The sequence below is a fragment of the Nomascus leucogenys genome, chromosome 7b, assembly GCF_006542625.1.
Source record: "Nomascus leucogenys isolate Asia chromosome 7b, Asia_NLE_v1, whole genome shotgun sequence".
Classification (NCBI taxonomy): Eukaryota; Metazoa; Chordata; class Mammalia; order Primates; family Hylobatidae; genus Nomascus; species Nomascus leucogenys.
In genome coordinates this window covers 60226111-60252142 of record NC_044387.1, presented here as the reverse complement: position 1 = coordinate 60252142, position 26032 = coordinate 60226111, and the positions used below count along the sequence as shown (strand labels likewise).

At 38.9% G+C, this 26032-nt stretch overlaps 1 protein-coding gene across 2 annotated transcripts; it reads left to right on the top strand.

Moving 5' to 3' along the window:
* FBXO7 (F-box protein 7) lies at nucleotides 1–23255 on the top strand. 2 transcript variants are annotated; one of them, XM_030816173.1, is made up of 10 exons: nucleotides 1–454; nucleotides 4308–4602; nucleotides 9245–9472; nucleotides 10413–10554; nucleotides 13111–13194; nucleotides 16436–16531; nucleotides 16789–16806; nucleotides 18446–18622; nucleotides 20842–20879; nucleotides 22572–23255. In XM_030816173.1, exons 1-10 carry the CDS (start codon nucleotides 333–335, stop codon nucleotides 22956–22958), a joined length of 1587 nt encoding a protein of 528 aa, XP_030672033.1. In that variant the 5' UTR covers nucleotides 1–332; the 3' UTR covers nucleotides 22959–23255. The 2 variants fall into 2 exon arrangements, with proteins under 2 accessions (XP_030672033.1, XP_003258173.1); XM_003258125.4 differs by lacking the exon at nucleotides 16789–16806.
* The last annotated feature ends 2777 nt before the right edge of the window (nucleotides 23256–26032 follow it).

The following is a 26032-nucleotide window of genomic DNA, read 5'->3' as shown; positions in this document are numbered from 1 at the left end:
TCAGGCAGCGCCGTTGCGCGCGGAGTCATCGATCGGCCGACCCCGAGAGGCCTGGCTTCTTTAGGGCGCGTGCCCGCCTCCAGCTCTCGGGGTCGGCTCCAGGAGGCGCCCTCAGGAGAGGGGCGGGCGCTCTATTCCAGAGACCCGCTGGCAGGGCGGCCACCGTGGCGGGGCTCTTTCCCCGTTTCGCCTCAGTTACCCCTCAGCTCCGGTAGTCGCCGGTCCGGGGTCGTCGCCGTTTGGGGCGTGAGCTGCTCGGCCCCACCGCCGTCCCCGTTGCCGTCCCCGTCGCCGCCCCCGGGTCCAGGCCCCTCGGGCCGCCTGCCGCCGTCATGAGGCTGCGGGTGCGGCTTCTGAAGCGGACCTGGCCGCTGGAGGTGCCCGAGACGGAGCCGACGCTGGGACAGTTGCGCGCACGCCTGACGCAGTCCCTGCGGTGCACCTTGGGGTTCAGGTACGCGGGGGCCGGGGCTGGGCGGTCCGCGGGGAGTGGGGAGTGCTCGAGGTGGGTGCAGGGCGGGTTGGCGTCATCTGTGGGCTGCAGGCGCGGACGTGGCCGGGCGATAGGCCAAGTGCGGGGACGCCGGGGGGGCCTTCACGGGAGGCCCGGGCTCTTCCGGGCGTCGCGGAGCCGGAGGGTGCAGGCGACGGGACGCGCGGGTGGTCGGCTGGGGTCCCGCTCCTGGAGAACATGGCCCGGCCTCCCGGGGGCTCCGGTCCCCTCCTCGGTGAGTCATGGCTTCTGGTTTTGCAGTAAACGAAACCAGGGAGAGGAGGGAACGCAGAATTTCCACAACTGGTTAGATTTCAAGTTGGAAATGATGAGCTTGGCTTGTGTTAAACCTTTCTGGACTGTCAGGGGTCCAAGTTAATTTCTTCAGCTGTTGGAGTATTTCAATGAAAAAGTTTGGAAATTGCTAAAAGTTAAAAATCTGCCCTCCATCCGAGGCCACCGGTAGCTTGTATCGCTGCTGTGAAGCGGCAACAGTTTTAGATTCTGTTGTGTTCATGCGCCAGGCACCGCGGTGAGCGCTTGGACTTCGCCGCTGAAAAGTTTCAGAAAGGACAGCGTGTTGGCGTGTTTCAGACCATTTGATTTTCTTGGGCGAAATGTTGCTTTTTTGCTAAAACTGAGGCAAACGTTGATCTTGAGAGCTTGCAGTTTGGGGGCAGTAAAGTTGAGAAAGCATCATATTCTGTTATTGGTTTGTGGGACTGCAGGTGAAGCTGCTTTGTTTCGCTAAAAGATATTTTTTGGGGGGACAATAATTTGGGAGTAAAGCGGCAAGGTAAGAGTGGTCCTCTTCAAATACTGAGCTAGTGAATTTGAAACTTGAGTGTGCTAAAGAAAAATGAAAAAGATGTTCCCTGGGGATTTTTAGGTGAATTCTTCAAAACAAAAGCAAACCTTCCTACGTTTTCACCTTATTTTTAGGGAATTGGGTAAAATGAGGCCGTTATTCTGAACTTCTCGCCCTTTCATTTTTCTGGTTAAGACATTAGATTGAAAGTAAGCCTGTTTTCTTCCTGATTAAAAAAATAAACCCTAAGTAAGATACTGACATAACTCCTCTTAAACATTATAGTGACATTTCTAGTGTTATTTCTTGTTAAACCCGTGTGTTTTACATACTGGCATCATTACCAGTAGGTTACGAGTAGAAGATTGAATAAATCTTCAAACTTATCTTTTAAAGGTATTACCATGTGTATATATATATATATTTTATTATTTTTAAATTAGGCAGTCTTGGAAGGATGTGAAACTCAATATGACTGTTTTCCCAAAAGGGCACGTTGGTTTCTCTTTCAGATTTGTTTTTACAGTTGAGCCTGGTTACCTGGACAGAATTTAAGCTTCAGCTTGTGAAAGTAAACTCATTTTTTCTGAAAGTATGCTCGTTTTCTAATAAATGTGCAGTTTTAAAATGTGTCCATATGATATTATTTTAAAAATATCTTTACTGAACAAGTGGAGCTAGGATTGTCATGAAATGCTTTTATTTGTCTTGTTTTGTTTTTTAAGAGAAAAGTGAAAGCAAGTTTATTAAGAAAGTAAAAGAATAAAAGAATGACTACTCCATAGGCAGAGCTGCCATGAAATACTTCTAAGAAGCCTGGAGTTTCCAGAATTTCATTTCCTGGAATTAAATACTCCTCTTAACTCCCCAATTTCAGAGGTAGAATCCTGGAAAACTACATATTACTTTGGAAATAGCTTTTCCCTTTTTCTAAAGTGGGAGGAAGAGCTGGTATATTTATTAAGCAGACCATGACCTTTTCTACAAACAGGTACTTGAATGTACATTGTACTAGATACTGTTTTTAAAAGCGACCTTTTGTTGTGACAAATGACCCATAAACACGTAGTTCATTTGAGGTGTTTTTCCTTTTTCTGCCAAAGTTGGGGTGGTGTTTTTGTGGGCAGATGGCACATTTTCAACATTTTGTTTATCAAAGCATTTTGAAAACAGAAGCAGGGCCACTTGTTTTCTAACAAACAGGAATAGCTTCTATTTCAGTAATTTTAATTTCTCTACCAAGGACACTTCAATCAGTAAGAAAAAATATATTTACGAGTGAAATAAAAAACATGAATTATTTGGAGCACTTTTCAAAATGCAGCATTGTGAGAATAAGTAAACAATATAATTTTTAAAGGACTTCATCTTTTGTTAACCTCTCAAAAAAGTAATGAAATTAGCATTGCTGAGTGTAAATGTTTTTAAAAATGTTTTATAATGTTTTGTTATTATTCCTCACCACTGTGTGATGAAAAACATTTTATTCTTCTAATGTCAAATAATCTGTGATGCAGAAAGAATGGGAGTTTGTTGCTTCAGGGCTTATTTGAATTCTGAGCTCGTTTATGGGCTTTTGGGTTTGCGCTATGTTCCACTAAAAGGCGTCATAACTGATGATCAGTAGAAGGGTGAATTTAGCTTGTCATCATCAGTAAGAGAGATGAATTTATACTCAGTCATATACATACACTCCTAACTTTTTGTGATTATGAATATATGGATCTGGTTTTTTGGAACCATTGTAAGTAAACTGTCCTGTAAGGATATTGAATAGACATCCTTGATTTCACACTCATCTCTTGATCTTCCCAACTAATGTTTGGTGGTTGCATTTATTTCACAAATACTTTATTTGCCAGTGTAGAAGATATGGTTTGAACTGTTCAGACAAGATCGCTGATCTTATGAAACTTATGTTCTAGTGGCAGGGGTAGGGTAGACAGACTATAGACAAGTAAATACGATGTTTTCAAGTAGAACATAACAGAATAGAGAGTGCTGGAGTCTGAATGAAAGGCATCTCTGAAGAGGTGACATTTGGGCTGAGACTGGAATGATGAGGAGGAGTCAGTCATTTGAAGATCTGGAAGAGCAAATGCAGAGGCCTGAAGGCTGCAGTGGAGTTGATCTGCTTTTTGGAGCGGATGGAAAGCTCATGTGAATAGAGAACAGTGAGAGAGGATGGGTGGCAGAGGATGCAGTAGGAGAAATGGGAAGAGGTCAAACGTCGAGCTTTGGAAGTTATGTTAGGATTCCAAATAGAAGCTATTGGAAGATTTTAAGTGAAGGAATGATGTGATGTAATTTGTATTTTAAAGGTATTTCATTGAATCTTAGTTGCTGTCACTTGTAAGACATATTGTTTTATGTAACACAAGGGGAAAAATGCTGTTGATATGTCATTGATTTTAGGAAGTATCTTAATATCAAAGATGTCAAAATATAAAAAAATGTGCATCTTAGAATTGAGGAAGGCATGGATTAATGATAGAGAATTACTGTATCCTGTTCCCCAGGTAGAGAGTTTTAGCCATTAGAAATCTATAGATTAGGCATTCATTGATAAATACTTTTGATAATTTTCTCAAAACTATAAGCTTGATAGCGTAATACGTGCCTATAGTTCTAGCTCCTCTGGAGGCTGAGGTGAGAGGATTGCTTGAGCCCAGGAATTTGAGGCTGCCATGAGCTGTGATCATGCCACTTCACTCCAGCCTGGGCAACAGAGTGAGACCCTGTCTCTAAAAAACAAACGAAAACAAAAACAAAAATGTAGCCGGACATGGTGGCTTATGCCTATAATCCCAGCAACTCAGGAGGCTGAGGTAGGAGGATTGCTTGAGGCCAGGAGCTTGAGACAGCCTGGACAACATAGTGAGACCTTGTCTCTTCATCACTTAGTTCTTCTAGGGTCATACTGTGTACTTATGTATGTTTCAGATGTGCTATTGAAGGTAATAGAAGTAGGTAGCTCTTACTATGCTTATCCGTCTTTCTTGGCAGTTCTGATACCCGATTTACAATTACATTGAACTACAAGGATGCCCTCACTGGAGAAGAAGAGACCTTGGCTTCATATGGGATTGTTTCTGGGGACTTGATATGTTTGATTCTTCAAGATGACATTCCAGCGCCTAATTTACCTTCATCCACAGATTCAGAGCATTCTTCACTCCAGGATAATGAGCAACCCTCTTTGGCCACCAGCTCCAATCAGGCTAGCATACAGGATGAACAACCAAGTGATTCATTCCAAGGACAGGCAGCCCAGTCTGATGTTTGGAATGACGACAGTACGGTGGGTATTAAACACCAATATATCAAATAGACTAGGTGATAAGTCATATCGAACACCTCAGTTGAATTCTGTGCCAGTCAGGATAATTATCATCAATAGATTGTACGTTTTATATATATATATATTTTGTTGTTGCTGTTGTTGTTTTTTGAGACGGAGTCTCGCTCTGTCACCAGGCTGGAGTGCAGTGGCGCAATCTCAGCTCACTGCAACCTCTGCCTCCCGGTTCAAGCGATTTTCCTGCCTCAGCCTCCCGAGTAGCTGGGACTAGAGGTGCGCGCCACCACGCCCAGCTAATTTTTGTATTTTTAGTAGAGACAGGGTTTCAGCATGTTGGTCAGGATGGTCTCGATCTCTTGACCTCGTGATCCGCCCACCTCGGCCTCCCAAAGTGCTGGGATTAGAGGCATAAGCCACCGTGCCCGGCTGCAGATTATATTTTTATAGAATATATATTTTTTAACTGCCAAATGCCTGTACCAATATGGGGCTGGCATCCCAAAGTACCTAGTGTCTGCCTGTTTCGTTCACGTACTCTCCTTCAGACCAATTATCCCTTGACTTCTATTATTGTTCCTAAGCTCATGATTCCTAGCCTTGCTTCTCTGATCTGGTCCACTCGTTAAGGCTATAGATGTGGTCTAATTATTTCCAGATGACTTGCAGGATATTTATACCTGGATTTTTAAATTGTCATTGCAGACTATATGTTGAACATAAATTTGGAAATATGTGTGCTCATGTTCCCTTCTTTGTCAGTGGCACTGCTGGTTTTCTGTGATTTTTGACTCCTTAAATCTATCCCATTAATAATCTTTGTCAGTTCTTCTTTTCCATTTCGGGTTCCGTGGCTTTATTCCTCAGTCTGTTTTCTGGGTTTGCCTTCTTCCTACATGGTTCTGATGCTATTGTTCCCTTGCTGTCTTTCATAACTCTATCTCATAAACTTGTACTCATAATTTTTGAGCTGAAAAAGACCATATGTCTCTAGTTCAACCCTGTCATTTTACAGAAGAGGAAAATGATGTCTGTCCTGCTGTACCTAGTGCTCAAAGCTTTCTGAAAAGTTACTCCACTCAACTTTTTTAGGGTTAGTTTCTGTTCTTCCCTCCTTTAAACTGTCATCTCCAGTCAGAACAGACCATCATTTTCCCCCGCCCCCACCAGCCAGCACATTCACCTGCTTGCATGCATGTGCACACACACAACCTGGTGACTACTTTTGTGACTTTGCTCTTGTCGTTCACCCAGACTGGAACCTGTTACCTTTCCTCCCTCTCTAGTCTATGTTTCTACCCATCTTCCTAAGCCCTTGCCAACCATAGCCCAATAGTTTTCTTTAATTTCTTTGTATTGATTATCTGATTATTGCCTTGTACATGCCTCATCATTTTTCCTTTTTTTTTTTTTTTTTTTTTTTGGTGACAGGGTCCCACTCTCTCACCTAGGCTGGAGTGCAGTGGCACAATCTCAGCTCACTGCAACCTTACCCTTCTGGGGTCAAGCGATTCTCCCACCTCAGCCTCCCGAGTAGTTGGGACCACAGACACCACCACGCCTGGCTGATTTTTGTATTTTTGGTAGAGATGGGGTTTCACCATGTTGCTCAGGCTGGTCTTGAACTTCTGATCTCAAGTGACCTGCCCACCTTGGCCACCCAAAGTAATGGGATTACAGACGTGAGCCACCATGCCCAGCCTTTATCCGACCTTTTAATTTTTTGAATGGTGCAAATGATCACCTTTATTTTTTTAATACCAATACACGTGCCATCTTGTTAATTGTTTTTTGTATGTATGCTTATCACCTCAACTTAATTGCTGGCCTTAAACATTTTTGAGTATAAGTATTCATGGTAACTTGTCATGGCATTAAGTATAGACATATTAAAAAATACTTTTTAATAGATTGGTAAATTGTGAAAATTATGTCCAGATATGTGGATTTTAATTTATTTTTAAAATTATTATTGTATCTGTTTCTGCCTCATAGAGGTAAACTGAGGAATGAGTAAGAATATTTCGCTGTATATTTAAATTACATTTCTGAGTCTTTTTTGCTGATAGACTTGTTCTGGGATAACTTAGTAGGGCCCATTACTTTTACTTCTGTGTACTTTTAAAGTTGTTTAGTAAGATGAAGCTTTTCACAGTATTTGTGATAGTTTGCTAGTTTCCTTTTGGAAAATTTTGAGAAATTAATGTTGCCTGAAGTTACTAATTTCAGTTCTAAGATTTTGCGTATTGTTTTGTATTCCAAGACTTGTAAAGGGTGACAGGAAAATCTTAAGAGTGTGGAAACTGGGCTCGAGATCTCATAAATAATGCTTTCAAGTACATCACACTCTGTAATGTAGAATGGAGCATTAGAAAAGGAAAATAGATGCGTAAAACTTGAAACCATAGGAGGTAAATTTACTCTTGTAATTAAATATCAATTTTCTTATTTCATCGTATTTGGGAATTCATCGAGTACCTCTTGAGTCTTTAATGAGAAACGGGTAGCAGGTATCAGAACCTAATATTAGCTTTCATGCGTCTTAGTCACTTGTTTTAGTCTTTTGTAAATGACATGGCAAAATGATCTGTTCAGAGAGGTGTGGTGCTCACCATTTTTTTTTTTCATTTTTACACATGTGAAGAATTTGATAAATATTCATATCAGAATAGCCCAGAGAATGTCAGTGGTTCTCATGGAGTAGGAGTAAGATTTGACAAGCCCAGCAGGGGATTTTGATATCTCCCTCTCATGTACTCAGCCTAGGGTAACGCTTTTTCATTTTTTCTCATATATTCTGTCCCACACAACTGCCAATAAGTAGTAAATGGCCAAAAGTTAGACATAGTGGTAAAGAAGCAAAACCTATGTTTCATAGTTTAGCTTGATATTAAGTGGTTTTTAATGTAGTTGTTTCTGTTTTCTCAGGAAATATGGAAATATTTTTGTGCCATACCTCCTTTTTGGGTAGCATGACTTGTCATTGGCCTCTAGGTTTTAACAAGTGACTTTGGATCTTTTCCATAAGCCCTAGGGCTTAGGTCCTCAGAGATTTTGGAAGAACAGCTGTCACCTCTGGCTCCCTTACATTTCTCCAACCTTTTACATATACTGTGTAATTTTAATTTCCTTTGTCTCTTCTTTAATGGAAATACAAACCCTAAAAAGAAGAAACTTATGCTTTGCATTAAGAGTTGGGCATATGCCTAGGAAACAAGCTTTCTGAGCAAACTTAATATAGGTAACTTAGTTTTTTTTGAAGCCATGTATTACATCTCAAAGCCCTGAGCTGCAAGTTTGGAGATGTGGGTTCGTTTCAAATTTTTATTAGCTGGTAACCTTGATTATGTTATTTAATCTTTCTGGTTTACAATTATAGGATCTATAAAAAGGCGATACCTGCCATGCCTATTTTATAGGATTGTTATAAGGTGCAAATAAGAAAACATTTTGAAAATAAAGACATTATGAAGTTGTAAGGTGTTATCCTTCAGCATTTGTTCAGCAAACATTGAATACCTGCTATGTGCTAGGTACTTTACTGGGGTTACAAAAATGGGTGACATGTAGTCTGGTTTTTTATAAACTTGCAGTCATGGAAGGATGCAGATATGTAATCAGAAAATTGCAATACAGTGCAATGTGATAAGGTGCAATAATCAAGGCCGTTGCAAGGCAGAGTTGTGGTCTGTGTTACCTCTTTTGAAGAAGTGGAAAATTTTGGGATAAGTAAGAAGGCACTGGCAGAAAGTGAACTTGATAATGAGTCAGAGATCAGGTGATGAAGGAATTTGTATTTTAAGGGATTTAGAAGTTCGGTCCTCATTTGTAGACCTACATTTCTCAGTGTCCTCTGAAAATCTAGTTTCATGAGATGGTGTTATAGGGATGTTGACTGCTGAGGACGGAGGATAGTGTTTTTTGGTAAAGTGTTACGCACTCACTATTATTACTGTTACTAGACTCCTCAGTGCTTTTATAATGCGAATAGTGTATTTTGTGAATATGGAGGGTGAAGTTAGGTGGCTGCAGCATGCAGCATTTTCCACACTTATTCCATGTGGACCACCTTTTTTCCTAAGAACATCTAAGGCACAATTGAGGGAAGTGCTGTTGTCTGTGTTGGGGAGGTACTGGTGAATTTTAAGCTGGGACATAGTACATGATTGGATTTTTAGTTGTCAAGAAAACTCTGGCAGCAGGGGGTGGGATGTATTGGAAGACAAGAAAGTTGAAGAAGGGATACTTGCAAGGGAAGCTCTTGCTGGATGTCAGGAAATAAATGATGAGAGTTTGAAGTACCAGTAGAGCAGGAAGGGGCAAATTTTATACATATTTAGGAGTTAGTTTCAGGGAACTTTGAAGACTGATCAGATTTGGAACAAGGTTTAGTTAGGGAGGGAGGAGTCTAGGATGATTTCCAGGTTTTTGACATATCAGCTTGTATTAACAGAGGTAAGGAATTCAGGATAGAAGAGTAGGTCGCAGGCTTATTTATTTGTAAGGACTCACTTAAAATGTCTCCCATTTCTGAAGCCAATGATGTACTTTGACTTTCAGCACTTAGTTCACTTTAGGATACGAAAATGTATTGCGTAAAAATAAGTCTTTTTAATTAATTCATTGTTTTGTTTTCCTTTTTCAGTTAGGGCCTAGTCAAAATTTTGAAGCTGAGTCAATTCAAGGTATTGCGGATATGGCAGAGGGCACAGGTTTCTATCCCTCAGAACCCATGCTCTGTAGTGAATCGGTGGAAGGGCAAGTGCCACATTCATTAGAGACCTTGTATCAGTCAGCTGACTGTTCTGATGCCAATGATGCCTTGATAGTGTTGATACATCTTCTCATGTTGGAGTCAGGTTACATACCTCTGGTAAGTACTGCAAGCAAAACACAAACATCTTATGATTGCTCATACATGTGGATGGTTCCTGCTTTCAAGTTGCCCATAGTCTGAGAGTGGCAGAGATAGACAAAAATATAAAGCACTGTGCTATATTGGTGAAGTTCTGGGAGAGACATACTCATATATAGGATGCCAGGAATTCATGGAGGAGAACATTTAGAATATTGCTTCTCAAACTTTAATGTGCTTTGGAATACCTGGGGACCTTATTAACATGCAGATTCTGATTTAGTAACTGTAGAATGGACCATGAGCTTCTTCAGACTCCTGCATAATACCAATGTTGCTGGTCTGCGAGCCATGTTATAAGTTACAAAGATATAGAGTAATTTGGTGATCGGTGCACACCTGCAGCACGCCATGCACTGACCTAGAAATTAGGATATAAAAATATTGGGATATTTCTTGTCTTCAAGGAGTCCATACATAGAGGAGAGAGACAAATAAAAAGATACTCAAATAACACAGGTAAACATAGATAATAATACAATTGTAGTGTAATGGAAATATGAATAGAATGTTAGGGGATGAAAGGAAATGGCAAACAGTTTTTCTTTGAAAAAGGCTTTACAGAGGAAGTGATATTTGAGCTGAAGTTTTAAATAATCATATGGCTTTGCTAGGAGAGAAGTGAGTCTTTGAAGAGAGAGATCAATCCTTGTTTCCATGATGCAATTTTACCTATTTGAACAAAAATTTTGATTAAAAGTGTTCTAATATATTATCTTATAATATACAATATAATTATCCTACAATATAAAATATATTGGCAATGATTTGATGCATTTTATTAAGAGGACTGTGTGGAATGATTATTTCAAACAAGTTAGGAGTCTTTAGGATTTTTAATCTTTTTGAGAGTAACACCTTTCTTCACTATTTGTTTCCCTTTCATTTCATTCCCCAGGGCACCGAAGCCAAAGCACTGTCCATGCCGGAGAAGTGGAAGTCGAGTGGGGTGTATAAGCTGCAGTACATGCATCCTCTCTGCGAGGGCAGCTCCGCCACTCTCACCTGTGTGCCTTTGGGAAACCTGATTGTTGTAAATGGTAACTGATAGCATAATCATGGTTGCTGGTTTAGGGATTCTTAGACGTTTCTTTCCAAATGTTTTATAGCCACTTCAGTGATTGGCTATCATGATACAGTTGTGAGTCCTTCTCAACTGTATTTAATTCCTAGGCCACTGATAACATGTGTCTGGAAGATTATGGACTATGAGGTTGTTGGGTTGTTTAGGCCAGCACCCTTCACTCTTAGGGCATCCATTTTTTTGATGTCTTAATCTTTGTAATATTTTGCTCTAGGGGGATAATATTTAATATTATCCAATATTATCAGTATTTGATAATAGGAGTGAAATGAGCCTATTACGCCTGAACTCTTTGGAGAATACTTTATGCCAGTGGATGGCTTTATTTTTTTAACGAAGGTCTTGAACTGAGACTTGGGGAGCTAGAGCTGGGGTCAGCATTTATCCAAGTTGGCATCCCTGTGGCCAGCAGTGCACAACAACAATGCTAAGTTTACTGAGGCCTTAGTAAGTGTGTGTTTTATTTGCTGGGCCTCCCCCAACAAATGTCACTCTGTATGAATAACTTTTCCTGTTTCTTTTTCATATTAAGAAATTTCACTGGAATAGCAATGCATTCCATCTCTGTGTTTTAGTTCAGATACCACTTTGGTTCATATCAACTAGTGTTCTATCATAATCACACATACTGGAGATCCATTTGAATGACTAGGAGCTTTCATTTTTATTCTGTTTTGTTTTTTGAGATTTATCCTTTTAGTTAGAAAGATAGCGTAGTAAGATTGGGAGGGCTGCATTTGTTGTTTTTTTATTCAGTATAGCTCATCTTTTTCGTTTAGCAAAGGCAGTTGCTTTGGTAAGCCTTAAGTCAAAGGTTTAGGTCAGAGGTTTTCAGTATGTTCTGCAGCTACTCCTTTCTGCTGAGATGACAGGTAGAAGCCCTATCACCACTTAAACTTTGAGCAGCAAAATGTTTATCTGTTTCATTTATTGAAGTTCTGTGTAAGATTCTGTTTGAAAAAATGTTGGTTTTTTTCTGCTAAAATCTATTTTGAAAGCTACTGACTCATGCGGTCTTGATCTTTGACATGTTGGATAGTTCTCATTCCCCTCTTACAAAGTTTCTTTTTTCTTTTTCTTTTTCTTTCATGTTTTGTTTTGTTTTGTTTTGTTTTGTTTTTGAGATAGGGTCTTGCTCTGTCGCCTAGGCTGGAGTGCAGTAGGCAGAGCATGGATCATTGCATCCTTGACCTCCTGGGCTCAAGCAATCTTCCTCTTGGCCTCCTGAGTAGCTAGGACCACAGGCGTATACCACCACACCTAGCTATTTTTTATTTTAGTTTTTGTAGAGATGAAGTCTCACTGTGTTGCCCAGGCTGGTCTCAAACTCCTGGGTTCAAGCAATATTCCTGCCTTGACCTCCCTAAGTGCTGGGATTACAGGTGTGAACCGTGCCTGGCCTCTTATGAAATTTCTATTTCTTTAGTCATAAGATTCTTTGAAATGTTATTTAAAAGTCTCAAAACTTAGGTTTAATAGCTTTGGTGGTACTTCACATTTGTCAGGACATGACTGTCTGATGACACTAGGACCTAGCAATGTCTATTCAGCAGTTCATCATAATTAGCAAATGTAGCTTTTAGTTTGGCATTCTTGTACACAGAGTGTCAACAGTTTCTGCCTTCATCTAATCATTCTGCCACATCACATCATAACTTGCAGGTTGAAGTTACCAAATAGTAAATGTGTAGTTGCAAATTTTGCCTTGATTTCTTATAAAAGCGCTTAATGACATGTATAATAACCTCTATTCACTAGATTCAGGAGACTTAATATAAAAAGAATAACTGCTGAATGTCTTGATGATTTCTTAATTTCTGATGTTTTGTTTCTTTACGGTTCTTGGCAAATCAGCTCTTAGCAGACTTGCATGGCAGCCAGCCATTCCAGGATTGATTCTTTGGAAAGGAGCAGTGTGCCTTTAAATCTTTCCTTCACCCAAGGCATCCTGCTTGGTGCACATGTGCATAAGCACATCACTGGGCTCTTTCATGGAATGAGATGAAGTGTGCCTTTGTATACATGATTCAAATTGAACCCTCTGGTGATGTCAAGCATATTGGTCCTTTGGGTCTGGAAGAGAGATGATGCTGTGAAAACTAGCAAGATTATTTTAATGAACAAGGGAAGACTCATTGCCAAGGGTTAAATAAAAAATAAATGGAGTTTTTAGTGACTTCATTAGAAATAATGATTTTATTGTGTTTAGTTGCCTCTGATTAACCTTGTTGCATATCTTTCAGTTACTAATAAGCTGCTGCCTAGTGGATTTTATATAAAGATGCTTACTGTAGTTTTTAAAGGTGGTGTTGTAGAGTGATTTTACTTCATGTGATGCCAGGTTTACACTTTTGAACTTGCTATCAGAGAAGGAAATAGGCGAAGAACAGTTTGTTTTGTATAATGTGTCCTTAGTATATTAGGAGCAAGGAAATGCAAGCCCATACTAAAAAAGAAAGGCAGTTGATGAAGTGACAGAATTCTTTATCATCTTTCTTTTGTTTATTTACAGCTACACTAAAAATCAACAATGAGATTAGAAGTGTGAAAAGATTGCAGCTGCTACCAGAATCTTTTATTCACAAAGAGAAACTAGGTAATATAAATATTATTTAACTTTTGGGGTGAAACTCTGTGAAATTCATGTAAGAAAAAAATCTGAAAGATAATGTTCAAAAGACTGAAAATTTCTATATGAGATTAAAGCATATTGAAGACAATGTGGTTTGTTTAAGAATGCAAAGGTTTAAAAAATGTGAAAGTTTTGCTTATAATTTGAGGAGTTTGTTTCTTTCCTGTTTTTCTTAGGGTCATAGAGTGCTGAATTATATTGTTATGAGATAACACTAGTATGTAATTTATTACACTCTGATGACAGTTCATAGTTTCTGTACTAATCTTTGGACATCTCCCTGGTATTGTATTTAACCAATATGGAGGGGATCTGTGTTTTATGGAAGTAATCCAATGTCAGGTTCATTATTGAAGATTAATGGAGGAAAAACTGCAATCAAAATGTTTGTTTAAACCTATATAAATTTGATTTCTATTTTATACAGATTGATACTTTACCAAAAGTTTGCATTCTAGGTAAGGTTTTGCTTAAACTCTATAAAATGATTAATAGATGCAAAGAAGACAGGTTTTCCTTTTTATCATTTTTCAGTTAAACCAAACTGTGAGAGGCAGTTATAGGTGGTTGGAGGAGAAGAGATAAGGTGGAGAGGGGAACTGACATTTTTTAAGTGCCTGTTTCATTCTGTACTTGTGCCTGTACATATGTTATTCCATTTAATCTTCTTAGTAAACTGGAGGGTTTTAAGAGCCTAGTGGGAATGTTGTGGTGCAGCGGGAAGATGGCATTTATAGCAGTCCTTTAGGAAAGGCTGGCCAGATTGACATTGTTGCTTTGAAGGCCTAAAGACTTATTCTTGTTCATTCCTAGGGGAGATCAGCCCTGAGAGATTGACTTACACTAACTAAAACTGACAGGAAAAGGAGACAGCAGAATACATATTTATAATGGTCTCTGGTTGGATGTAGAATCAGAACTTGGGCATTAGCTGAGTTGAACTTTTTTTTTGAGACGGAGTCTTGCTCTGTCGCCAGGCTGGAGTGCCGTGGCATTATCTCAGCTCACTGCAACCTCCGCCTCCTGGGTTCAAGCAACTCTTCTGCCTCAGCCTCCTGAGTAGATGGACTACAGGCGCACACCGCCACGCCCAGCTAATTATTTTGTATTTTTAGTAGAGACGGTATCACCATATTGGCCAGGATGGTCTCGAACTCCTGACCTTGTGATCTGCCCGCCTTGGCCTCCCAAAGTGCTGGGATTACAGGCATGAGCCACTGCGCCCGACCAAGTTAAACATTTAATGTCAGACTAGGCCAGAGTTTCTCAATCTTTTTATTCTCACTTCCCAAAGGAGCCTTTGGAGATTTTCCCCCTCAATCTCTCTCCTTCATGAAATTTAATACCACAAATATAGTATGTTTTATTTATGTACTGTGACCCTTTGAAGGATCACAAACCAATATAATAGTTTTTCTTTTTAACCCGCCAAGGACCAGTTTTTGCCGCTGTTGAAAATGCACAAACTGGACTGATGAATCAGTATAAATGGCTTTTATCATAAGGATCAGAAAAACTTGAAATTCCTTGGCTACGACACCATATTTATCAACGTATAGGGAAGACCTTGTTATGGGGAGTAGAAATACTCTATACTTTACAGCAGGAGAGGTTTTATGCCCATTTTATAGATCAGGGAACAGATCTAGAGGAGGCTCAGTTACTTAAGGGTCGCAGAGCTAATAAATGGTGAAATACAGGATAGGAATAGATTTGGCTGACTGCCAGCCTTTTAAAACAACTTTTACGGGAATGTAGCTCAGATTGCTATACTTTATCTGGTTTCTCTTAAATAAAGAAAAATGAAATGGAAGGGAGGAGGAACATTAAATACTGTTAAATTACAAGTTTATGGACTGTTATAATGAAGTATTTTTAATAAAGTCTTTTATGTTGAGTAGAAATATGCTGCTCATTTGGCAAGTCATTTTAATGAATTTTTACTTTGGCTCATAGCACCTAGTAACTACAACTAGGCACTGTTATTTATCCTTTTATTTATAAGTTCCTAATTAAATAGTTATATACCAGGTTGCTGAAGGAAAACATTCATTGAAAGAAAATCAATTTTCACATTGAAAAAAGCCCTTGAGCCAAATTGATTTTAAAGAATGATATCTTGACAGCAAATTTCAACTCAGGATTGCAAGTCACACAACAAAGATTTAGACATTAGCTGCATATCTCTTTCCTTCTTATCGATCCTGTTATACTGAGTGTTGTATTTGTTATAGATAGTGAAATACATAAATATGAAATGGGGAAGGAGCAAGCATAAATTGCCTACTGATACACTAGGTACTGCTCGTGGAGCTTTCAATTATAACAACGCTTATCTGGTGTAGTGGTGGTGTCTCCTTTAAACAGTTGAGCAAAAAGGTGAGGATCAGAGGGGCAGGTTATTTGTCCAAGGCTATACACTTGGTAAGTAGCAAAGCAAGTGGGAACCTCGGCTGCAATTTGCTAGTGCGGCCATACTTTAGTATGAGTCACCTGGGGATCTTATTAAAATACAGGTTCTGATTTAGTAGGTCTATGGAAGTCTGAGATTCAGTAGTTCTAAACAGTTCCAGGTGTTGTCAGTTCTGGTGATCTGTTGCCCACATTTTGAGTAGCAGTGTGGTGGCTAAAAGTCAGTGCTTTTGAGCCACACGGACTTGGATTTGTGCACTGTTCTGCCACTAACCATGGGGCCTTGGACAGGCTTTCTGTACCTTGACCTGTTTTTAAAATGGAGATAGTAATTAGGAAAGAACTTCTGATGTGAAAGCTTGAAAAATGTTTGACACAGGTGCTGATACCTAGTCATCATGTGATAAATGCTATTAATTTACCAGGTTCTAAGCATTACAGGAGCAGTTCTCCACTGTATCCTCAGTGCCCAGAACAGATGGATAGCTATTCAGGAAATCTTCTTCATATGTATGAATCTCTCACAAGTTTTTTCTACAATTGCAGCCTATGAGCTAGAGAGGTTGGGCACAGCTCTACTAATTTGATATCATGGAATTTTTAGCTTTTATATCTAAGATTCAGTTTCATCAAGTCTTGCACTGTACTTCTTCCATGAGGGAATTTGGTTCATGCTTATCTTTGTGAATTATTTGTGAATATTTATTTACCATGTTGATTGGATTTGGCAGAAATAGAGGACAGTTTTTCCACTTGATTTTGGGTTTTGATTTTACACTAAAAAATATTCTAGGGGAAAATGTAACCAAGATATACAAAGATCTTCAGAAACTCTCTCGCCTCTTTAAAGACCAGCTGGTGTATCCTCTTCTGGCTTTTACCCGACAAGGTAAGAGATGAAATACTGTCACAGTTCAAATGGCTGTAAAGAACAGTAAGTATACTTAGTATTCTTGGTGAGTATGACATCTGACTGCCCTCTTTTCTGCTCCTAGCGAAATGTTCCTCTTTTAAGACTAAGCTTAATATTCCTTAAGTGCTACTTACTTTATCTTTGTATCTACATGCCATTTTGTACATATTTTTATTGTAGTCTCTTTTCCATGGACTATAATTAATTGTTGATATGATTTCTTTCCACCTAAGGTTGGGAATACCTTGAAGGTAGGGAATATATCTTACTTTTGTATTCTTGTGGTCTAGCATGAGGTCAGGTACATAACAGATGCTTTCTCTCTCCATGTAGATACGTATATATATGTCTATATAGACATATATTTAGATATATATTTATATCTATGTAGACATAGATATAAATAATACATGGTCTGTAATCGGATCTAAGTTTTTTTTTTTAAACCATTTATTGGAGGCTCTTTGCAGGCACTTTGTTGGATATTTCACATACATTCTTATTTACTGCTAATGACTTTGAAGTAAATTATGTGGTACTTATTTTATAGATGATGAAATCATAATTCAGTAAGGTTTATAATTCACTCGAGATCCTTATATTAGCTTTCTCATTATTTTTTTGCAGTTAAAAAAATTAAAATCTCAGTGTCTTACAGTGAAATTTACTTCTCACTCATGTACATGTTGTGTGTGGGTTTGCTTTGGCTAAAGGAGTTGTCTTTATCCAGGACATGCTCCTCTTGTAGTAGAAGGAAAAGAGTACCAGTGGCCCAATTATGTGTTGGTTCAACGCTTTTGCCCAGAAATTATATATGTCACTTCCACTCACGTTTTGTCGGAAAAAATAAGACAAAAATGGCCAAGCCTGGTGGTAGTGGGGTGGGGAAGTATAATTATGTGTAGGAAGTGATTGAGAACCATAATACAATCTACCACAATTCTCCAACTAGTAGGTAGTTTCTGACTTATATGAATAGATAGTGGCTTTTGTTTGCTCTCTGTATATAGAGAAATAAGTAAAACGTTTTTGGTGTCAAGTTGAATGGTGGCATGTCTATTATTACAGTAGTCTTCTCTGTAATTGGTGATAAGGGAAAGGGAGTAATGCCAATTGAAAAACACATGTAGATATGTCTTTGTTGGATTTTGATTATTTTTGCGAGTGGAGAATAGTATCACAAATATTTTGAAGGTGCTAATAACCAAAACATAATTTTCATTGAACTTGGGACATATTATTTTTCCTTTCCTTTCTTGGCTTTGTTTCTGAATTTATCGATCTCTTTTTAGCCTGCTACACTTCAGATAATAGTAATTTGCTAACACTTGAGTGCTTATGCTTGGTGTGCCAAACATTGTTCTAAGCACTTAATATGTATTAATACTTTTACTTCTCACAACAACTCATTGAAGTAGGTGGGATGTAATATTAATCCATTTTACAGATGAAATTAAGATAGAGTTTAAATAACTTGTCCAAAGGCACACAGTTAATAACTGGCAGGGAAACAGATAGAAAAGCCAATGAATTATTCATTTTCTGTAGTTGAATGAAGAAATTTTGTTGTATTGAATAATGTTTGAGACAGAAGAGGCCATTGGCTAGTATTTAGCAATTATCATAGTTATTTGATTTATATTAAGAAGCATTTGTCTTTCTACTAAAACATAAAGGGAATAAGGGCCTAGAGTTGTATGAGTTAGTAGTAATTATGTCAAGCTGGGGTTAAAAATTTGTTGTAGATGATGCATACTTGGGGATAATTAAGAGTACCATCTAATTTTTTGCCATTTTAGAAAGAACAAGTGGCAACTTTGTTGACTATGTGGAGAAAGCCAGATGTTCTTTTCTCAGTAATATCTGTTACTTCTCTTTTTTTCCTTTTAGCACTGAACCTACCAGATGTATTTGGGTTGGTCGTCCTCCCATTGGAACTGAAACTACGGATCTTCCGACTTCTGGATGTTCGTTCCGTCTTGTCTTTGTCTGCAGTTTGTCGTGACCTCTTTACTGCTTCAAATGACCCACTCCTGTGGAGGTTTTTATATCTGCGTGATTTTCGAGGTGATTTCCGTAATGACATATTCACAAGAAAGGGCTCTTTCTTACTGTCTTAATTACTCAGCTCACCAAAAGTTTTTAGTTGTAGGATTTTTCTGTTGCAAATGATTATAATAAATAGCCTTAAAGAGACTGACTCTAAGCTTCATATACCTGTGCCTGTGTCCCTAAAACTCTCTCATTTTTGTGTTTTGCACAACACAAATCGCTCATTAGACTAAGATGATTATTTCAGGATAGAGAAATGGAAGTAAGACAGGTTTATTTTCTCACTAGAGACCATAGTCAGTATCTGACTTAGAAACGAGCTGGCATTTCTGAACTGCTTTCATGGTTAAGACCAATGTGTAAGTTAGGAGAGTTTTGTTGACCTGTTCCATGTTGCTAGGGCAGCTTTATTTCTGTATGGTCACATTATGGTGACCTGGTAATTATTGTGGTAGTGATGATGGTAGAACTTGTGCATCAGGATTTCCTGCTACAAGGCCAAAAGCCTGATTGTGGAACTTTTTTTTCTGCTACCATCATTTTACTACACATTAGTGTTTTCAGATTGTTTGACCCTGGGGTGGGTCATGAAATCCATTTAATGGGTCACGTTACAAAAAAACAAAACCCACAATGGAAAAATCCGTATTTATTTTATAAATAGTATTCCTATTTATAAAATAGGAGTAAACTTCTATTTCAATTATGTATAGGTAGGTGTGTACTGTGTTGCAATGTAAAATTTTTATGTGGTTCACATAAATGTTTGAATGATACTGCTATGTGTGATGTTAACACATACCACCTTAGTAACTGTAAAAATCTGGTGGGTAGGTAGCTCCTTTAAAAAATATATATATATCATGTAGAGTCATTTGGATTGCTAAAATTTTTTTTTCTTTTAAAATTTCAAAATGTAAGAAGTGTAAATGACCTGGTTTGTTCCTTTTCTTCTTCTTTGATTCTTGAGGTCCTCTTTCTGCCTTATTTATGCCCCTGAATTTGACATTTAAAATGTTATTTTGTCACGATTGGCAGCAAGAAAGCATCATCTCAAAAAATAATTCAATTTGATTTATTTATGTATTTTTGAGACAGGGTCTAGTTGTGTTGCCCTGGAGTGCAGTGGTGCAGTCATAGCTCACTGCCACCCCCAACTCCTGGGCTCAAGTGACCCTCCCTCCTCAGCCTCATAAGTAGCTGAGAACTATAGGCATGCGCCCCCACACCTGGCCAATTTTTCTTTGTTTGTTTGTTTGTTTGTTTGTTTTTAGTGGAGACAAAGTCTTACAGTGTTATTCAGGCTGGTCTCCAACTCAAAAAAGAATTGAAAATAAATTACAGTAAAAAAAGACAGAATGACTGATATATATGGAAGCACTGAGAAAAAGCAGAGTATGATATAAATACTCATAAAAGGAACAAATACCCTTTCACTTGTACATTCAAGTTTAGGATTAAAGCACAATTATTCTTTAATTTTTAGATTGTGGCCCACAAGCTCATTTGTAAGCTGTTCAGATTTTTCTATAGATGGAATGTTACGAGGCCAGAGCTTTTATAAATCTTACTTCCATGCTAATGTAATAACTTGTAGAGAAGATATCATCATCTTTTATTCAAACTCTTTTGTATACTTAAAGTTGAATGGGTTTCTCTTTCCTCATTTCACATATTTCAAATAAATAAGTACATTAAAAAATACTTAGTTATGGTCATGCTTCTGATAGCCAAGTCATTCAGGTCATGGTTGGGAGAAAATAGTGTAACCAGAATATGGACGAAAGCCTAAGTCAGCTTGACCTCCAGTAATGAACGTGGGCTGTAACACAGAGACTCAGAGGTTGTTACCCAGTTTGGTGTAACATGAGATGTTAGATTAGAAGCAGGTGACACACCTAAATGAGATGAGGCGGAGAAGATGTAGTGTAGGACCGTTTAATGCAGGGAGAGAGTAGCCACATGTTCCTCCATAGTCCCTGAGGAATCACTGCATTGAATTACCATGTAGCACAGAGCAGCGATGATCACCCTTAACCATCAAGAAAGTGTTTGAATTAGATAAGAAAGTACGAATGATATAGTGTGTGTTATATAAATGGTTAGTTTTTTTTTTTTTCTTCTTATGCTTAATGGGTAAGTTTCACTTTTCTTAGGAGAAAAACAAAACCCACTGTTTAATGCCGGATGAATGAAATGTTTTTAAATCCTTATTTTTCGCTTTTCCTTTGTAGACAATACTGTCAGAGTTCAAGACACAGATTGGAAAGAAGTAGGTATTTTTAAATATTAAGACTAATGTCCATAACACAGAAATGACTAGTGAATTAATATATTAAGGGTATATTTTCACTTTTATATGATGTAATGAAATCTGTTTTCATTTAATTTATTGCTAAATTTCAGTAAATGAAAATGTTTTCAACTTTTACGTTAGACTCAGTCCTTATTATAATTATATGGAAAAAATGTTAACACAATGATTATTTTTCATCTTTATTTATTATAAAACATTCTTTTTTGCAACAAAATTTAAATGAGTTGTCTTTGTGCTGGAGTAGTCATCAGCTGTTCAGCTAGTTAAAATGGTACCTTATGAAAAGAATATATTATATTGTTTCATAAGGTACTACTATAATGTCTCTATAACAAAAATTGCAAGGTGGAGCAGCAAGTGCTGATGGAGAAGCTGCTGCAAGTTATCCAGAAGATGTAGCTAAAATCACTGATGAAGGTGGCTGCATTACACAACAGATTTTCAATGTAGGTGAGACAGCTTTCTGTTGGAAGAAGACGCCATCTATTTCATAGCTAGAGAGAAGTCAGTGCCCATCTTCAAAGGACAGGCTGACTCTTTTGTTAGGGGCTAATGTAGTTGGTGATTTTTGAAGCCAGTGCTTGTTGACCATTCTGAAAATCCTAGGGCCCTTAACAATTACGCTAAATCAGGCCGGGTGCGGTGGCTCACGCTTGTAATCCCAGCACTTTGGGAGGCCGAGGTGGGCGGATCACCTGAGGTTTTTTGGTTGCATAGATGAGTTCTTTAGTGGTGATTTCTGAGATTTTAGTGCACCCGTCACCCAAGCAGTGTACAACTGTACCCAATATGTAGTCTTTTAGCGCTCACCTCCCTTCCTGCCTTTCCCCCTAAGTCCCCAAAGTCCATTATGTCATTCTTATGCCTTTGCATCCTCATAGGTTAGCTCTCACAAGATTTGGTTTTCCATTCTAGAGTTACTTCACTTAAAATAATGGCCCCCAGCTGCATCCAAGTTGCTGCAAAAGACATTATTTCATTCCTTTTTATGGCTGAGTAGTATTCTATGGTGTATATATGCCACATTTTCTTTATCAGTGTTTTCTTGGAATGGAATCTATTCCTGGACAATAAAGGATTTAGAATATTACATAAATTTAGTTGACAAAACAGAAGCAGGGTTTGAGAAGGTTGACTCTGATTTTGAAAGTTTTACTGTGGGTAAAATGCCATCAAACAGCATCGCATGTACAGAGAAATCTTTTGTGAAAGGAAGAGTCAGTCAATGTGGCAAACTTCACTGTTGTATTATTTTAAGAAATCGCCCCAGCCACTTCAGCCTTTAGCAACCAGCACCCTGATCCGTCAGCAGCAATGAACATGGAGGCAAGACCCTCTATTAGCAAAAAAGATTGCAACTTGCTAAAGGCTCAGGTGATTGTTAGCATATTTTTAAATTAAGGTATGTACATTGTCTTTTTAGATATAATGCTATTGCACACTTAGTATAATGTAAACATAGCATTTATATACACTGGGAAACCAAACAAATTTGTGTGACTTGGTTTATTGCATTGGTTTGGGACTAAATCCACAATATGTCTGAGGTGTGCCTATAGATCTTTACCATGAAAGCAAATTAGAACTAAAGGGAAACATCCAGATCACTTACCTTATCTTATTCTTTTACTTTTCTTTTTTCTACAGCTGTACAGGAAGAGGCACATACAAAGAAAAGAAACCCCGAAAGGGCGGTTTGTGATGCTCTTGCCATCGTCAACTCACACCATTCCATTCTATCCCAACCCCTTGCACCCTAGGCCATTTCCTAGCTCCCGCCTTCCTCCAGGAATTATCGGGGGTGAATATGACCAAAGACCAACACTTCCCTATGTTGGAGACCCAATCAATTCACTCATTCCTGGTCCTGGGGAGACGCCCAGCCAGTTTCCTCCACTCAGACCACGCTTTGATCCAATTGGCCCACTTCCAGGACCTAACCCCATCTTGCCAGGGCGAGGAGGCCCCAATGACAGATTTCCCTTTAGACCCAGCAGGGGTCGGCCAACTGATGGCCGGCTGTCATTCATGTGATTGATGTGTAATTTCATTTCTGGAGCTCCATTTGTTTTTGTTTCTAAACTACAGATGTCAACTCCTTGGGGTGCTGATCTCGAGTGTTATTTTCTGATTGTGGTGGTGAGAATTGCACTCCCAAAAACCTTTTAAGAGATATGTTTATAGCCCTAGGGGTGGTATGACCCAAAGGTTCGTCTGTGACGAGGTTGGCCTTGGGAATAGTTGGCTGCCAATCTCCCTGCTCTTGGTTCTCTTCTAGATTGAAGTTTGTTTTCTGATGCTGTTCTTACCAGATTAAAAGTGTAAAGTACATGGTGGTCTTGACTTTTATTACAGAAAGATATGTAATAAATATTCAGAACAGATACACAATGTTACTTGGACATTTCAGAATTATCAGAGAACATAGCATAGGCAGATAATTTTTGTAAGGGGTTTCTGTTTTTTTTTTTTTTAGCAGTGCTCTGTCTTCTAATAAAGGCCTGATTTATGAAATGAATGAAAACAGAGCTAGTTTGGTTGAACTGGACTTGGGGTGGGTGCTTTGGCTACACACCTACTCAAGTCCACCTCTTTTCTCTCTCTGCAGCTCTTTCTTGGGTTCTGTGGTAGAACTTTCTGGGCTGTGAAGCAATGCTGTTCAAAGGCCATTTGGTATTAGGGACTCCTGTTTGTGGCTCCTGGGATGAGGTGGTTATGATTTTGTTTTCCTTGTGTTTTGAACACTTAGCCCCTAATTTGTAACTTAAGTAGATGATACCTTTTCAAAAAGTTTTACTGCTTTGAGTGCTAATCAGGTACTTGTTCTTCAAAGATAGCCTCTTATTTGAAGAACATTTTGCTTTTCAGACTTAAATACACAAAATTCAAGATTTATTTTTTCTACAACAAGAAAAAGGCCAAACACAAATGACTTATACAAACAACTATAGAAACATGCTATAGTGACAAAATCTGATTCACAACATACTACTAGCATCTACAGAAAATAGGAATATTGCCAATGTCTTCCTGCTTTTTTAAAAATTCTGTTTTGCATATAAGGAAATGGCTTGGAATGTTATGTGCTGCAAGAATATTTTGAGTCCTACATACAAGTGAATTTTTTTTGCTACACATGTATATTGAGTTGTTTTTTTTTCATCACAGTGAAGAAAATTCAGTCAATAATATGATTTTCTTGAGGCCTGTTACTTTTAGTAGCTTAATGTAAAGGATTAGAGTTGTTGACATTTCTTTGTGTGGTATTTTGTAATCTGAGCTACAGGATAGCCTTTTAAAAATGTGTTCACTAGATGCCATATGGCTTTAATTGGGTCTAGCAAGGTCCTCCTGAAGCTTTGTTGGGTCCATATACTAGTTCTCTGATACATTTCTTTGTGGCTTTGCAATGTTATGTTGCACTATGCAGGGGATGTGTGTATGTGTGTAGTGGGCATGGGAGGACATGGTGACGAACAGAAGCACCAAATACTATAAAACAAGTGTTCAGAATGCAGTCTTTTTTGAGTGGCCCTTGAGAACTCCATGGATGGTGCTGGTGTCCTGTGGATACTGGTGCTGCTTTCCATCCTCACCTCAGACTAACTTGCAGATATTATAGATCTCGCTTAGTTTAGGATATCGGCAGTGGCCTAAACCTAAATTTGCAGATCTCTCACAATAGTTTTTTTATAATTCTTAAGACAATCCTCAAAGCATTTCCTCTTGAAAAGCTGAATTTATGGTTAGAAGCTTGTGAAATCCTACATTCTTGTCGTTAAACTGAGACTGTTGAGCTGTATGTATTGCTGGTGTATAATGAGAGGAAAATCGTAGTTTTGCAGTAGCCTATTTACTGCACAATTTTCTGAGATCACCTGGATGTATTGTCATGGAAGCAAGCAAGAGAGTTTAGAGTGCCACAGCAAAGTATCTTAGTAAGATGTGGTTCGACATCATTGATTTGTCCTACGCCTTTCTGTAGCTCCTTATTCCCCTGCCACACTTTTTTTTTTTTTTTGAGATGGAGTCTTGCTCTGTCGCCAGGCTGGAATGCAGTGGTGTGATCTCAGCTCACTGCAACCTCTGCCTCCTGGGTTCCAGCGATTCTCCTGCTTCAGCCTCCTGAGTAGCTGGGACTACAGGTGTGCGCCACCATGCCCAGCTAATTTTTGTATTTTTAGTAGAGATGAGGTTTCACCATGTTGGCCAGGATGGTCTTGATCTCTTGACCTTGTGATCTGCCCACAGCCTCCCAAAGTGCTGGGATTACAGGCGTGAGCCGCCGCACGTGGCCTCCTCTTTACTTTTATTAACAGGAGCTTTCTCCGCCCCATTCCCCTCATTTATAAATGAAAGACACAGGTTTTACGTGGCTGGGAATCAAATCATGGAAGATGTCCTTCCAACTTAAGATTTTGAGATTCCTTGTGTAAAAACTGTTGAATTCTGACTCTTGCTTGGGTCTTTCCAATTCCTGGGACCACAGCTTTGCTTATTACCTCTGTAATTCTTTAATGGAGCTGGACATTTCTTCTTTTGCTCACTATACTCGGCCCAGCACTAAGGCTTGCCTTTCTCCTACTCTAGGCAGTAGCTTCCTGATTACAGAGCTTCAGAGAGGAGCTGGGGGGGTCCTGGTGCTCTGCTGTGCCATATGCATGAGCAGTGCTCCTTTGGGTAGTCTTGACTGTAGAAGGTGTGGAGTGGATAAGATTATTGGGAAGTACTGGGTAAGTCACATAGAACAAAGATTTGATTTAAACTGACTAGCTTAAATGTCACTCCTGGCCGGGTGCAGTGGCTCACACCTGTAATCCCAGCACTTTGGGAGGCCTAGGTGGGAGGATTGCTTGAGGCCAGGGGTTTGAGACCAGCCTGGGCAATATAGCAAGCCCGCATCTCTATAAAATAAAGTAAGTGTATTTTATACACATGTTGTAGAAAGAATGTTTAGTTTTAGATTGATTTCCCTTGCAGGAATGCCTCACCAGTTCCAAAAAATATTTCCCAACCACTTTCTTCTTTTCCTCTTGGTCTGCCAATTCATCTCAATACAAGGTCCAAGTGTCCACAGCCCATCTCTTTCAGCTGCATGTCTAGTCCAT